At 40.3% G+C, this 17,293-nt stretch overlaps 1 protein-coding gene across 1 annotated transcript in view; it reads right to left on the reverse strand.

Moving 5' to 3' along the window:
* shisa8b (shisa family member 8b) overlaps nt 1-11,479 on the reverse strand; it is a 32,051-nt gene extending 20,572 nt beyond the window's left edge. Inside the window, exon 1 of the mRNA XM_072374120.1 lies at nt 10,810-11,479. Within this exon, the coding sequence (XP_072230221.1) occupies nt 10,810-11,477 (668 nt within the window). The 5' untranslated portion in view covers nt 11,478-11,479. The remainder of the gene's footprint in view (nt 1-10,809) is intronic.
* Between the last annotated feature and the right edge of the window lie 5,814 nt (nt 11,480-17,293).

A 17,293-nucleotide genomic window follows, 5' to 3' on the forward strand; every position in this document is an offset into this window, starting at 1 on the left:
TGTAGACACGAGAAGTCCCTAATGTAAAAATGAGTGGTCAAAGGTGAGAGCACACAAGTCCAAAACAAGCACACGTTAATGAAGTTTTCTATTGTTAGATTTCCGTTCTGAACTCTTAAAAACTTCATGAATTAATTCTGTTTATGGAAACAGATTTTATGACAAAAAATGATATTCATTCATTCAAATCAGTTCAGTTCTTAATCCTACTGTGAATTCTGTCATATGCAGCGTGCACTCCTGCATATCCTGTGTTTCTCTCCTTTTTTAATGTTTGTGTCACACTACAAAAAGACTTGAATGCCTGAGACCTCTTTCTCTTCACTCTCTTCAGTTTTATTATTTTCTCACATAAACCTGGTTCTGAATCTCTTTTTTTTTCTTTCTCCGTCCTTTTTATACCATCACATTTGTCTCTTCTCCCATCGCGTTCTACTCTTCATTCCCTCTTTGACTTATTGCCTTTAATTGCTTCGGGTCTCCAACTTGTTGATTTGGATTTTTAATCTGCCACAAAAATTCTGCACCTCTCCTCAGGCTATGTAGCAGTTATGGAGCATTGGGTGAGCTTCACAATCTTTTCTGTTGATGTCTTTGTAAGAGTGAAGATGGATGTGCAACTGGTTGAACGGTTAATAGTTGCAGAATGGAATATAAAGATGTATAAAATCAATGATGAGGTCAAAATCAGTATGGACTAGGAATGAATAGGTTATCTAAGATGTTTCTATCTCAGAAATCCTGACATGAAGGACTCAGTCTTTCGTTTCATTTGGTGAAATGTCACGGATGCTTCTGTATATTGTCAGGGTTCTCAAAGCACCCACAATACGTTGTGAGCTTCCAAGATGCCACAATTAGAAGATTTATCATTGTGGGATTTAAATATTTGTGCTAATAACAATTAAAAAGTAAGTTGCAAGCATCTTAATTCCATCAAAGGATGGCAAAGTATTAATTGTCAAAATAAATGGCTGCCAGCCAGGCATGTCAATTTTTCAAGTGTTGTATGTAGTGGTATCGTTGCTTCCATGGGCTATGCTCACTTGGTAGAACTTTTAATTTGTTTGTAAAGAGAGAGTATTTCCTGGACTAATGCTTAGTTTATGCTTCTCCGTAACGTCGACAGCGTCATTGAGCATTCGAAGTTCTGTGTCGAGGGAACACGTTGCTCTGCAATTCACCATGCTGGAAGGAAGGTGTGGCTGTGTGTCTGTGTGGTTTCAGGAGTTATAGTCGAATCCTTGCTTTTTCTTCCGGTCACAGTTAACAACAGTAAACAATGGCAACGGAGGTGGAGCAGCTGTATTTGCAGTTGGAGCTCATCAATATTGAAGAACAAATCCTTATATTGCAAATGTTGAAGCGCAGGCAACAGAGAAGACCAGGAAGAACTCTTGACTTTGAGAGGTATCATGTCTTCCTGATTTTGTTTTGGTCATACAGTTTAATAGCACGTATGTGCTGGTTGTTCATTTTACTGATGACACAGGTTGGTCTCGGTTCAGCTAATCTGACAAAGTGCCGTCACTCAGCTCTGATTCTATTGGCTTTGGATGCATCAACCCACATGGAAACACAGCCTTCAAGCAAAATCAAACACTTATCTGCAGAAAATACACCAAAAGTGGCTATGTCTCGTGAGCACACGGATGTCTTTATGTTGCAGCACTAAAGCGTAGTTTATGCTTCTCCGTCAGGCGTAGCTACGCCGTCGACGTGGACCTCTACACCTTAGCCTGACGTGCACCTCTAAAAAAATCCCAACTACAGACCGCAAGGGCTGTGATTGGTCCGCTCAGAACGTAATATCCGGCAGTTGCTTTTTCCGGTCTTAATGGCTATATACAGCGAAGAAGCTCGTCAAATCGGCCCGTTGACATTCGAAAGTATCGAAAGTATCGAAAGTGTGTTGTAAATTCACCTGCTAGCCCAGGGGTCGGGAACCTTTTTGACTAAGAGAGCCATGAAAGCAAAAAATTTGGAAATTTATTTCAATGAGAGCCATATAATATATTTTAGTAGCTCTTGGCACGCTTTCTTTCTGCTGTCTCCTGCCGGGTATTTTGATGCAAAGGTATCATGGCGCGTGTCGAAGTGCCGCTTTACATTCGACCGTTTCATCGATGTAATTTTGTCATTGCAAATTAGACACACCGCAGAATTTGCTCTCTCCACAAAGGCGAATTCTTCAGTCCATTCGGCCTGAAATGTTCGATACTCGTCATCTTTTTTTCTTTTCGCCATCTTCTTCGTCGAAGGGTTAGCTTTGAGCTCATGACCAAGCAGACTGATTCAAAAGGGAGCGTTTACCTGTTTTACGCTCCAACGGCCAACGTAGTCCAGTATCATCCAATTAAAATAATGGACAATTGCTCCTGCAGCCCTGAACAGGACATGAGCAGTGAAAAACCGATGGATGGATTAAAACAAGTGAGAATATTTAGTTTTATCTGCGAGCCAGATGCAATCATCAAAAGAGCCACACCTGGCTCGTAAGCCATAGGTTCCCGACCCCTGTGCTAGCCGATTAGCCAGTTACGTGTTGTTGAACACACTTATGTGCTACTAGCTAGTTAAACAAATTTTGTATACGCATTTTTATATAAATTGCTGGTGGGTCTAAAATCTTTCAAAGGTTGACAGCTGCCTCCCTTCTGTCATGCTAAGAAATGTACGCTACAAACCTGGAAGATGGAAAGTGGGAGACGGATTACATCTCATAAAACTGACTATGGTTTTGCAGTGTTTTTAGCAGGAAAATTATAATGTTTTTGTTTACAGGTTGTGTTTGTGTAAATATATAAGTATCTGGAGGTGTAGCCATTCTAGTATTTTATATTAGCAAAGCTAATGTTAGCCACACTTTTTACAGCCAAATGCCACTGTTTTCTCACTTTTAAACAAAAAAGTAATTAAATTATCTTTATGTTATTTATGTTATATTTTGTTTTGTATTTTGTTTAATCACAAGAAAATGATCGACTGGTTAATCCCTACCTTTACAATCTTCAGCTGTTTGTGGTCTGGCAAAAGTAATTTCATCATGTCAAACTGTGTAAAAATGCTTGAAAAACTGTCCTAACATTTCTATAAATTTATCCAATCTATGTTTTGTGTGCATGTCAAGTCAACCAGCAAACCAACTTTCACTGAATCCTTATATCCAGGTCAAGTTCCTCAGTCAGAGTTCAGTCTATACTGTTACGAGATCAAATGAAATACACATATATTGCTTATGCATTCCATGAGTAGTTCTCTCCACAGCTCTTTTTTAATCTGTTGCATATTACGTAACAATAATCTGAGATTTTTTAGCTCATTAGCTCCTTCGTGCTTTCTCATCACATTACGGCCTCAATGAGATGGGACTTTGCTAATGTCCTGTAACAATCGGTTAGCCCTCTCCACATCTCCAGATCACTCAGATTAGAACACACACGGTGATTGGTTACAAGTGAGATTAACAATACTTCTAAGGCTTTCTCTCCACTTCTCAGGAGCAAAACTCCACTGCATGCTGTAAAGGTTTCATAGAGATACGATATAAGAATAATGTGAAGCGTGTGAAAAATTAGGAAAACCAGAGTGAAACGTGATTCCAAATGGCAACAGATTAGTGATGATGGGAGTGCTCTTTCTTAATTTTCCCACCTGACAGATTCCTCATTTGTTTTATCCTGAAAACAACAAAGCATTTCTCAAATGATTTCCTTGTGAACACAAAGCAGAAAAAAGCAGACATTTCTGTGTCACAACCTCTTTATTTCCCCTCAGTCTTCACTGTTCTCTTACCACATATATCTCCCCCACTTCATCAAATATACAGTTCAAGCCAGCTTTGCTATCATGGGGAATTACTGATTAGGTACAATGACAAGGCACCAGGTAAACTCACACACTAAAGCCAGATATGAAGAGTTTGCTAGTACACTGATTTTTGTACTTTTTCTTCCATGTCTGGTGTACTCTGATTGAAACTTTTCATGTGCTTTTTTGTGATTTTCATGTGATTTTTTTACATTTTAGGCTGTTAAAAGCTGAATGTTTATTAAACAAGATGCTACATATGTCTGTGTCTGACATGCATTTAATCCAAGTTCAAAATAATAGGCTTGATAGTAACTGCTGTTTGCAACAGTAGCTTTTTTTTGTTGTAGTTCATGTCTTGTTTTTGTTGTATTTTTCTATGCTAGTCGCACTCTGCAACACTCTCCAACAAAAGTTGGGTCACTCTGTGAAAAATAAATAAAAACATAATGCAATGACTTGCAGATAATTTAAACCCCTGTATTTAGAATTAATTTAGAATAGATACAATTAAGTAACTTGACAGCGGGTCATTAATATGATTTGGTATGAATAACAAAATAGAGGCTTAGTGTTTCACAGTGAATAGAGGGCAAACAATGAAACAATTATGAAAGATTACAAAGAATTTGGATATTTCATCTTTAAATATCTTTTTGGAAACCATGGATGTGGCAGTGTTCAGGTTTAAAAGAAGAGGGATACAGCTTGTTATTGAAAGTTTGTTGTATGACTTTTAATGATACAATGTAAGTAGAGACAAAAATCAGCCCACAGTTCAAAATCCAGCATCGACGATGGTTTGGCAGTGCAATAATGATGCTGATTGATGTATAAAGGGGTTGGAGCAACATGTGTTGCAATCCACACAGCATTTTTTTCAGGGAAGCCATTGTTTATTTCAGCAAGACAATGCCCAACTACATTCTGCATGTCTTACAGTAGTATGGCTTTATATTTGGCACTTTATATAACAATGAACTCAACAAATGAGGCCAGGAACTGGAAGCAGTTGGAACACTATGGCTCAATACCAATTCCTCCACTTGGCCCTACATCTCTGTTTTTCATTTTTGTGGGAAAAGTAGGTGCCCTTTTTTTTTTGAGAATCAAGGAGAAGCTGTCATGTAGTCATCCAAAATGGCCACTATCTTCTCAGTTGGAGAAAAACTTTTGGAAAACAGACATTATGCATTACACAGGATCCCACTTTCTGTTGGAATTGTAACGTTTTCAGTTAACTTTCAAAGTTATTGGTTTTGGGGGGTGTTTTTGGCTGTTTTTCATGCCAATTTGAGCTGCAGACAGATGTGGCCCATTTGAAGTGTGGGAGAAGGATGAATTGGAGCCACATGGACCAACTCACTGTGTGTCTGCTGGTCCCATGAACTTCAATTTTGGCTGATATGGATTCAATTGTGGCAAGCAAAACTTTTGTCGTGGGATAAACAATTTTATGACGTGACAAATAAAACCCTGCCTTTCTTTTGACTTTTCAAATATCAACCATTTTTTATTCCCTTCACCCTGATGAACAAACCCACTACAAACACAAACAGCGCACAGCAAAACCCTTAAGTCAGTGGACGCTGACCCATGTTTAAGTGTGTGTGGGCCCACTGAAGCCTGGCAGCCCCGACGAGACAAGAAGGTGAAGCACCTGGAGGCTGGGAACTGTCACATCTCATATAGCCAGGAATCTGTCCGCTTATTTGTCCTTTAACTTTGGGAGAAATTCTGCCAAGTGGGGACGCGAGTGCATACATACACACACTTTAACATACCTACACAGAAGCACAAGTGCAAGTAGATATGCTCACACATGCTATGACAGGTGAGATACATCCCAACCCTAGAGGTAATCAGCAGATGAAAGTGTTTAAAAGTTGTTTCTGACAATACATTACAGGACTGTGAAGTTGATGTGCATCCAACATATTGAATGAGTGAACTCAAGTTGTGCAAGGAGTGGGCGTAACGAGGCTTGTTTCACTACAGGAAGTTTTGCTGAGGCGGGTCAGGGCTGTTTGTTTGTTTGTCAGTATGGTTATGCAAAAACTACGCAGCTGAATTTCATGAAACTTACTGAAGAGGTAGAGCGTGGGCAAAGGAAGACCTCATCAAATTTTGACATGGAAGAAGATGACTCACTAAAATCTCAAAACAAGGCTTTGGTCTTCGCAGATACGCTGAGTGCTCTTGAGTTTAATGTATATATTTGGATTGGCTTATTCATGCAACTTTAGTGGGGGTTTTTTTTTTGCCTTAGTCTATAACCAAAAGATCTTGTGTAATTGTTTTGTGAAAGTTGTCCAGTGTAAACAAAACCTGAATAGAGACCAAAAAATTAAGTTTCATGATCATTTAAAAACAAAAGCCTTTTACCAACCATGTTTGTGATGTTAAAGATGAGACACTAGAAAAAGACAGATACAAACTTCTTTACAGACAGTAAGGGACAAGCAAATCCCTGTTTTCCACCAGGGGCATACTATATTACCAACATATATGTACTTATTTTGATTTAACAGGGGTAAAGGAGCTGCAAATCCACCAAGACGTGACATGCGAGGCAGTACAGAACTTGTAACTGCAGAAAAAGATGGATGTATGGACGGACGGACGGATGGACGGACGGATGGACGGACGGACAGATGGATGGACGGACGGACGGACGGACGGACGGATGGACGGACGGACAGATGGATGGATGGACGGACGGACGGATGGATATAAAAATAAAGAGTATCCAATCACAATTTATTTGCACCTTATTAATATACAACCCTATTAACACAGCTCCCCTCACTTAGGGGACAAACTTATTTAAATCAGTGTTATAATTGTCATTTACGCAAATATTTTACAGACTGTTGTAATGAAGGAACCACTTATCAATGACAGCAAATCATTGACAAGGTTCAGGCCTGACAGCTGATAAAAAAAAACAACTCATCACCCTTCATCATTCAGTATGTTTTCATTTAGGTACAGTTAAGTCAAGATACATTTATAGCTCAATTGGGCCATTTATTGGACTATTGTCTTCATTCCTGCTTTCTAGGACGGGAGAGGAATAAATTTTTTGACTTTGGTATGTCTGGCCCCGCTATGAAAGATGGCAATATACCCCCTTTCAGCTTATTATTAATACTTGGCTTTTTCTAGTTCACCTATTAGATCAAGCAACACATAGCACTTACTCCAAACCAGTCATGCAGATGTTTCTGATCCACATTTCCTCTTTGCAGCTTTTCAAAAGGTAGCTTCAGATTTGCTTCAACAGAGAGAGAATAAACCCAGCTACTGATAGACCTAATCACACTGTAACAAGTAATCTTCTGTGGTTAAATATGTAAATCATTAAAAAGGGTCACAGATTTTTTTCATTTTCTATTGAACCCTCAAGGAAGGTTAAATATTTGCAGGAGTTGTGACGTATTGGAGGCTTTCTTGCAGCCACATGTTCTTTTTATTAATATACATTTCTTTCTACATAGTTTTTCTTAGCTATTAATGAAGCAGCAAGTTATACATTAAAATCCTCCATAAGGCATCTCTTATAAGAAGGAGGAACCAATATACAGTATAAAGACATAATCTGAGAAAGTGTTTCCTAATGTTGCTCCATTTAAGTTAGGATGGGAAACTTACCCCAGAAAAGTGCCAAAAAATATTTGAAACATAAACCCTGACACTACACCCCAAGCTTTTATGATCGATGAGTGTGGAGGACAGAGAGGGTGAATCCATTTGTTGCATCCAGACAGCCCATATGTATACCCATGCTGTATTGATTATTGCTTATCTATCTTTTATCGGCCTTAAATCAGGGCAGAGCAGCCAAAGCGTTTCAGTGACGGTGTCCTTTGTTACTTAACACGAGAGGTAAAAAGGCTACTGCTTTGCACACACACTGGATACTGATTACAAGCTAAACAGTTAAACATATATAGTAAATCAATGTACATATGGCATTGTGGGTGCATGTCAAGTAGAACAATCTTCTGGAGGGAGAAGGATTTAGGTGCTGTTTGCACCAAGTTTCCTGACCATCAGAATCGCAAATGACGTCGCTTTACTGATAAATTTCATGCAGGAATTTTTCCTAACTTGCCAGATGTAATTTTTAGTTATACAGAAATACAACTCCACTAGACTTGATTAGGTTCATAGTTGGAAATGTAAGATTTTCCTTCTGACAAGAGCTGGAGTGCAAACAGCCAAACACACACACATGCTTGCACACATTTGCACGCACTCACACATTCTGTTTGAAACATGTGACCTCTGCTGCCACCATGTTGGTCCTCTCACACTTGTTAGGTGTACATTGCATTGCCTTTCATCCGGCCTGCTGGCCATCCTGCGCATCCTGGCCTCTTGCTGTGGTGTTCTGAACCGTGCTCATGCAACCCAAATGCCACCACCATCATTCTTGTTCTTAATTGAACTATAAATCCCTGAAAGTAAGTGTGTTTGACTGTATGCGGGCATGTGTGTGTGAGATCATGAAGGTCACTGATATTTGTTTACTCTCCCGGTGTAAAGCCAGACCCTCTCAAATTAAGACGTTTTTATTAGACGTGACACGTGTGACCTAAGGTTGCGCTCTCCGTTTCTTTGCTGTTGGCGTCAGTGTAGCATGCAAATACACTGTAGACTTGGAACAAGTGGAGCGGTAGAAGTAATACAAGGTGTATGTCTGAGTTGATGATCACTCTGGATTCTAATTTCGAAGATAATCTGGTGGGATTTCAGTGTTAATCACCTTGTGCTTGCAGGATGTTGAGAGAGAGCGAAAAGGTGGTGGGAGGGAAAGGAAGTACTAAAAATTAAAACAGGTGTAAAGCCGTGCATGAGAGAAAATTGCAAAAGTGTACTTTTTTTTGTATTACCTAACTCTAAAGTGGGTGGGTTTAAGTTTTTAATCATGGATTTCACCTCAGGAAGTGGGTGCAGTACACGAGGTCTTTGTTGAGCGCTCACTTTTGGACCAATGGATTCATGTCAGCAGGCAAAGAACTGAACAAGCGTGCAGGCGGAGCAGTCTAGAAATGCTAAATCTGTAATCTCAGTGAAATTTGTTTAATCTCAAGGAGGAGCCGTAATCTGTGGAGACATTTATACAGCTTTTATTTCAGTGAAGCGCTATCCTGCAGGATATATTCATCTTGGCTGTGTGGTTTGCAGTTCAGGTTTGTTATTTTTATTCATTTGGCAGACACTTTTATCCAAAGCAACTTACACTCTTACATATCCCAGGTAGGCAGGTCTTGCCTAAGGACCCTTAGCATTCATGCAGAGAGTCAGGATTCAAACCCCAGTCACCCACATGAAAGGCAGCAATCTTGCCACTACACTATCCAGTGACTTGGTAAAAGGGAGACACACTAACAGAGCTGCTGCTCAGTGGAGGTTTGGACGGGGAGAGCTTGGCTGACAGCGTGTCCACATTCTCGATTAAAATGCGTGACAGTGGCAAAAATTAGGCCGGAAGAAGGTGAGGAAGGTGAACAGAGGCGAAGATGGACATAAACCAGAAGGACTAAAAATGGCTCCTGCCTCAGATCTTTAATCTTGGGAGCCATGGGAAAGATTAGGAGAATGAAAAGCAATAGACAGGTGAAAAGAAAGAGATATCGAAAAGAATAGTTGACCTGGAGCAGAAGAGTCAAAAGAGATGTGAAAAGGATACCAAAACAGCAAGATTTGTGGCTCAGGTTGAGGGGAAAATGACTTAGAATTACATGGAGATTCAACAAGATCAAAAACAAGAAGCCAAAAGAGACAACTAGTATGAATAGAGGAGGTGAAGGAATGAGGCGAGGCAAGTAGGGAAGGTTTGATCATTTGCAGTGAAAGCAAAGATGCTCATGCGGTGTGCTGTTTGCTGTAATAATTCCTAAGGCGATCGGGTTTAACTCTGGACCCTGTTTAACTCCAGCGGCAGGGGTTTTGTTAGTGTGTTTGCATGTGCATATGCATGCTTGCACATGTACTTCCTTCTATTCTTTCCCAGCTCATGCACACATGTTTAACTGACTGTTGAGCTCTCGCAGCTATTTTATTTCTCAATACAAAAGTGACAAAAGTGACTTTACTTGTAAAACGTGAAACAAACTGTAAGGGAGGAACTCTCACACAGAAGCACAAAGATGTTCTTTAAGAGTGCTTTACTGCAGGAAAAATGGTTTGGTCAGTTTCTCTTTTGCACATTTTTTGGTGTTTATTTCAAATAGTAGTCATGCTTACAAGCAAAGCAAATGGTACAAAGGGAGGGTGATATACAAAAGTATATGAAAGACAAAGACAGAAAGACAAGCACAAAGAAAAAAAAAGATGAGAAAAGATGAGATGAGCAAAAACAAAGAAAGAGCATGATAAATATGTATATATGGATGTGAATAACATATGAGCTTGTACTTCATGCACAGACACCTCATCACTGCCTCACAAATCAACAACGTACAATGCTTTACACATTTATCTGAAAAGTCGACCATTAGCAGTCATTCTCTATTGTATCTTCTGTCTTTCCCCTTTTTCTTTTGTTGTTGTTTTTTTTTCAAATTTCTCATTCAATACGGAATATGAAAAGCATTCTAGTCACACCTCCTGGGTAAACATACACTCATGCACACATGGAACTGGGCTTACACACATTTAAAGTTGGAAGTTGTAAATTCCAAGATGGAAGATTGTGTTACTAAAACCCGAATCCGCACCTTGAAAGTCATTAACTTTCTATGTGACATTTTTTCCTTTTTTGTCTCTTTTCTTCTGAGGTAAAGTCAGAATTTCCAACTTTCCAACCCTCCTGTATTGCATCAGAAGACACATGCAAATACAGACATATGTGCATGCAAAAACAAATGTGCATCCAACCCTTTAACCACCTCTTTGGTCATATCTACACTACAGGAAAATGCCAGCAAATCTACTCCCTCCACACATACACACACACACACACACCCACACACGTGGACACCTCCTCACCTGGTGTTGAGGTCGGCCTGAGGCACCCCTGCTCCTCCTCCACTGCTTCCTCCGCGAGTCTTCTCCACAGCCAGTTTGGTGAAGATGCCCACCAGCACCATGACGGCAACCACGCCGCAGATAATATAGACGATGAGGTGTGTGCGGTCCCGGCTCTGGTCCCCCTGTCCCTCTGTGATGGTGGCTACTGGCTTCCCGGTGTTGGCCCAGATGGGCGAGTCGTAGTTGGAGCAGATGTTCTGGTCCAGCCTCTGCTGGCGGAACTGGCAGCAGAAGCGGTAAAAACATGTGCCACAGCAGTATAGAAAAACACCGGCGTTGCAGTTGAATGGTGGATCCCATTGGCCCATTACGTCGTAGTAACCCTGGCAGCGCGTTCCACCAGCCGGAGGGACATCCTCATCATCTGCGTCTCCACCACTGTTGGGAGTGGAAAGGCCCGTCTCTGGAGGAGTGCTTTGAGTCGTGTCCTCATAGCTGGTAGCTGTCTGGTTGGTGAGCATGGTGGGGACGATGAACGAGTCGCCTTCGTTCACTGTCATGGTGGAGATGGATGTGTCCTGGGTGAGGACTGGCTCGATTACAAGAAAAGACAACAAGAAGAGGAAAAAGTGGCGGGGCAAAGGTTCTGTGGCCGCCATGCTTCTGGGAAAGCTCTTTTTTTCCATCACCCCACCTGCAACAGCTTCAAACAGAAAGGTGACATTTCGGAGACTGATGTACAGAGCGTTACAGACAGACAAAGGTCACTGACAAGAAAATGACATTTAGATGCTTTAATACACCACAAACATCAAACAAGGAAGCTGAATTTTCATTATTGTGCCTCAATAAACAAGAACACACCCAGAAAATGTAACATAAAGTAACTTTGCGTAAGTAATTGATGCTACATCAGTGACTCAGAAGCAAAGAGATTTGCTTTTGCTGAACACACAAGCGCATGACGAGTCCATCGATCCTAAATGCTTATGGAATCAATAACTAAAAAGAGGGCAGAGATTATTTAAAAGAAGTCAGTCAGAACCACAGTTGGAAAAATATATAGCAAAACATGATAATCACCTGGCTTATATATTTGGAGAAAGCCATTTTTTCTAAAATAGCCTTGCTTCTACTCTTTATACTGAGGCTCATGATGTATTAAAAACAAACTAACAAAAGGAAATACAGAAAACAATTGCAAGATACATATTATTTGGTTTGAATGAGCACTGCATTCTCACCTTTTCTCTGTTCCCTTTCTGCACAATCAACTCTTTACAGTTCCTTTCCAAAGTTAAAGGGCAAATAAAAATCCTTTTGGAAATATCCACAAACTTTACTCAGCAGCATTATTCCCCCACATGTCCCCTCAGTTCTTCCTCTTCCTCATGTGTTCTCCATGTCAGCTGTGGGCTCGATCTGCGGGATCCAACAAACACAAAACGATGCACTCCTCTTATCCTTCTTTCGTGTCACTTTTCTTTCTCTCTTTTCTTCTCTCCTTCTTGACACGCCACAGCTCAGTCAGAGCTGCCAACTGTGAGTCCTGTCCAGGACTGTTGGGATTTTCTGCTGCAAATGTCTCTTTGTGCTGCGCGCGCGTGTGTGCATAAGAGCGAGTGTGTGGCTGCACCAAGCGCTGCAACAGTTCAGGAACTAAATGAGATCTACCCCTCTGTTTACCGCTCAACAGTGCCAGATAGACAGAGAAAAAAGAGAGGGAGGTGATGGAGAGCGAGTGTGTGTGTGTGTGTGTGTGGAGGTCACATCCAGCTGCATCTCCCATCATCTCCGCAGGAAAAAAGCCTGGAAGGAGGGAGGAAGGAAGAGAGAAATGGGAAAGAATAAAAAGAGGAGGGAAAAACTCAAATGTCGGATGAAACTGAGTCATTAGTTTGTGTGTATTCACATTTATCAGTCCAAGAGAGAACTTTCTCTGAAGATGCTTCAGAGTAAAGCTTATGATTAGATTTAGCTAAGAGGGTAAGGAATTCAGTTTGTGGGTTAGGGAGCACATTATGTCAATAATTGGAATTCCATCTAGGGGCAAAACGGATCCTAGAAAAGCTTCGAAAAATTTGCTTCATAGAAAACCTGCATATGGGTAATATCTTCTAATAGGTTTGCATTGAACAAACAAGGCTGTGCAGTGACGTCAGCTGGTGATGATGGAAGGAGACAAACAAAACAAGTCACCTTGACCATGTGCAAGTGCAAAAATTCAGAAATAAACTTTGGTATCCTTAGTAACTGGGTGTATGTTGTTGACTCTTTGATATCAGCAAGTTTTGCTAATTTCATTCTCTAGAAACAGAAACAGCTGATCATTCATGTGATCAGTTTTTCAGTGTCATTGTGCATCAGAGCTAATTAGCAATAGGTGTTTCCACCTCTCCCAATGAGCCACAACTCTCTCGAAAAAGGCAAAAACACTCCTTTTTAGTGTAAAGAGATGCATCCTTTTTCAAAGGATCTCTTACACTGCTCCTAAGATGTCACACAGAGGCTATTATCTTCTTGCTCAAGGGCAAACCATCAAAACTTGATCATATTATTTTAATATATTTCTTTCAAACATATGTTTTATCATACTTGGGGGGCTCTTTCTGGACTATATTGGAGGATATGAGCCAAGCTCTCCAGGGTGGTCTCTATGGACTAGCATGGACTGAAATATCAAGATATATTCCATTTAACATATAAAGATTGTGTTCCTATAAAAACTACACAGAAACTATCCATGGATGATGTCGGGAAAATTGGACAAGAAGTGTCACTGTGTTAAGTGTCCCTGAGTGAGTTATCGATGCGAAAAGTTTATTTCAGGAGCTGTGGCTTTCTTTTTTCTTTTTTTTTTAATGCCAAAGCACTGTTTTTGAGCAGAGTGTGCTTTGTACAGACTGTACATGATAGCGTTCTTTTTTTATAGCCCTTTCAAACTCCAGCATTCAAACACCACAGCTCTGACGTCAGTTGAGTTATGTGCCATTGTAGTGATTAGGCCTAAGGGTAGAGATTGAGACTGGGCTTATGAGTACATGTGTAGCCCACTCACAGCTCCAGTACAAGCGCTAGCATAGCTCTTCGCAACATTAATCCCTCTTTTTTCGTCTCATCACTCCTTGGAAATTTGAATTAGGAGCTTGAGCTGCTGAGTCAGTTTTGACAACAAGGGATGGTGCATTTGTGAGATGAGGATGGCATAGTTAGCTATAGAGACATTACAAGTTCTGTTATGTATTATAATTTGCCAGTTAAACGATCTCCTCCTCAGAAAGGTATATACAGGTTTTAGAGCATTCAGATGACAATTTTTCCAGGAAGGCCTTGCATATTTCAGCAAGACATCCCGCAGCTACAGCATGACTTCATAGTAGAAGAGACTGTCCGCACTCCAGCTCTTTCATCAGCTGAAAACATTTGGCGCTTCATGGAACGCAAAATATAACAAAGAGGACCCAGGGCTGTTCAGCATCTGGAGTCCAATGTCCGACAAGAATGGGACAACACTGTTCTCCCAAAGGTCTAGCAGCTGGTCTCCTCAGTTCCCAGATGTTTACAGACTGTTTTTAAAATGTGGTAAACATGGACCTGTCCCAATTCTTTAAGACATGTTGCTGCAATCATATTAATTTTGAGCTCATATTTTTAATAGAATGTTAAAATGTCTCACTTGCAACATTTAATAGGTTTTCAATGTTCTTTTGTGAATAAAAGATGAGATTTACAAATTGTTCTTTATATTTTTTTCTTACACTTTATACAGGATCCAATTCTTTTCGAATTAGTGTTGTACAGCTGCCCCTTTGTGTGTGTGTGTGTGTGTATGTGTGTGTGTGTGTGTATGTGTGTGTGTGTGTATGTATGTGTGTTAATATACTGTATGACAAATATTTTCCCATGGCTCACAGAGGACAGTCAACATCTGCTGCAGATACTCCTGCTCATCATCTACTTATCTTTCCTCAAATCCCTGTCTGTCTCCTGCTTTTCCCCTAATCCCCCCCCCCCATATATAACAGTAGCGTCTTTTTCCTGCATTTCCCTCAGTAAAAAGGTACAGATAGCATGCTTGTGTATAGATTTCCATCATGTTTTTGCATGTATTTTTCTGTGTTTGAGATTGTATGTATGTTATGAGCATTTGTTTTTTTTATCAGAAAGATTCAGGACTCAGCAGGGTCAAATTCCAGCCTTACATATTCTTTTGTCTGAATCCCACCTGTGCAGGAGATGCCAAAACCCAAAGCTCAGATGGGCACCGCTCCAAACACCATGGACACACACACACACACACACACACACACACACACACATAGTTGCACATGGACACATGGAAGAGACCCACACAAGCAGAAAGTACAAAAAAAAAAACCTTACTTGATAAAATATGAAAAGTGCTGATAAGTATGTGCTTGTATGTGTGCACAAACTGCCGTTTCCAATCTTTCTTTCTCTTTCACACACACATATAGCTGCCACCGCTGAGACCAATTCTAAAAGCCTTTCTCAAAGTAAAACACCACATTTATAAATTTTAATGGAATGATAAGCCAGATTGACAAGAGGCTTTTTGTTTTGCTCTACACTAATTGCCTCTCCCAAAATCCCCTCCTTTATGTCTTGTCATTCAGGAGAAAGCTAGACTCTTCCTGCACTCTTTACTGTACTGCATGCAGGATATCAGAGCAAGAGAGAGGACGAGGAGAAGGAAAAGAGGAGAGTTAATGTAGGGCAATAAGGAGGAGGCTGACAGAAAAGAAAGAAAGGAGAGTGAGGAAGGAAGTGGGGGAGGGAGAGGTTGAACACCGGAGGGGGAATGACTGGCTTAGGACCAAGGAGGAGAATTGAGCGACTTTGAGGCAAAAGATTGGTTTCAGTTGGAAGTAGGAGGGAAAAACAGTGAGAAGTCAAAGTTGATCAGGGTGAAGTGAGCAGAGAGGTACAGGATGGTAAACTGAGGGATGAGCCGATCAGAAAGGAGAATGGAAGACATGGTGGAGGTCCTGGGCATGATGACAGGAAGAACAAATGGCATGACAAACTTTATTCTTTTGAAATTCCTCAGTATATAAACAAAACCATATATAATTTACACATGTCAAAATGATAAAAATCTAAACTAAACAACCTAAAGTAAATGTGTGAGGAAGTGTGTGCAAAATCTTTAGTAGGCTGTCACTCAATAGAGCTATCAATAGAGTGTAACCCCAACCCTAATGTTGTCCTAATCCAGACCAAGTATTGTTGCTGACTAAACCTAACCAGGTAGCATTAATGCCTGAACTTTACCAACAGCAAGTAAGACCAAAAGTAAAAAGCAACTGAAACCGATTTTCAAAAACAATAGCAACTGATAAAGCTAATCTCTTTGTTTTTTAATGTGAATGATTCCATCCATTATCCCTCCAACCTCTATTACACAGACTTCACTTCTCTAACAACTCCAAGTGTGTGTGGCTTAAACCTACATGAGACATATTATGCCCTTTTTTTCAAAAGCTGACACATTTTCCTGAGGTCGAAATGTCTGTGACATGCTTTGGGCAAAATAAGACGGAGAGGCACTCCAGCAACTCTTTTTTTTGTCCACTGATTTAATTCATTTATCATTTTGGGGAGTACAGTGACCCGCTTGACTCCAGTCCACCCTCTGATCCTCAGGATCTGTCTCTTCTGAGATAGACAGTACTTAATAACCACTGATGCATGTCATTACAGTATCAGAAAACTGACAGTGAATAGCTTGGGAGCTCAAACCATACATCGTACTGAGAAATACTTGGCAGTTTTTCTCTCAAATACTGACATTTCCCTTATCTGTTGGTCTATGGATGAATGGAGGGCTACCTATCCTTGTTTTAGGCATGTTTCAACGGACAATGTGGTTAAAGCACACACAGCAGAAGGTAACGACTGCTGGGCGGGTGATAACACCTCTAAGAACTCGGATCATAATTTCTCCATCACATGTCGGCTCCACAAACTCTGAACTCGCTCCATTCTTCAGTGTTTTGTGTAATTCTTGGTCTAACTACTTACAACAGCTTATATGGTCAATATTTTACTGTTTCTTTTCGTAACACTAGTTACCATGCTGTACTGATGGTATACTTGAACCAGAAATCAGATTTTCTCATGTGTAACTGGTAAAAAAAAATCTCCTTGTTGGGATATAAGACACTTGGACTCACTGTAAAAAAAAAGCTGTCTACCTGTGCACCAAATGCAATGTACATAATACTTACAGGTAATTTTACAGTGAAATATTATCTTATGTTACTGTTTGTTTAGTTGTGAATGCACAGATAACACTCAGCCTTGTCTCCAAACCTCATCAGTCACTTAATGAAGCAGGTGCAAGTTTTCACTTCTGTACAAATATACCCATTTGAGAGGACTCACGTTCATTTGAAGCCTTTTTTTTCCTGTTTAAAACATGATGGTCCCATAACAGTAATGTTAAAATGATCAACCGATATGCACTTATGCTGCTTTT

The sequence above is a fragment of the Leuresthes tenuis genome, unplaced genomic scaffold (genome assembly GCF_036924035.1).
Source record: "Leuresthes tenuis unplaced genomic scaffold, fLeuTen1.0.hap1 SCAF_20, whole genome shotgun sequence".
NCBI lineage: Eukaryota > Metazoa > Chordata > Actinopteri > Atheriniformes > Atherinopsidae > Leuresthes > Leuresthes tenuis.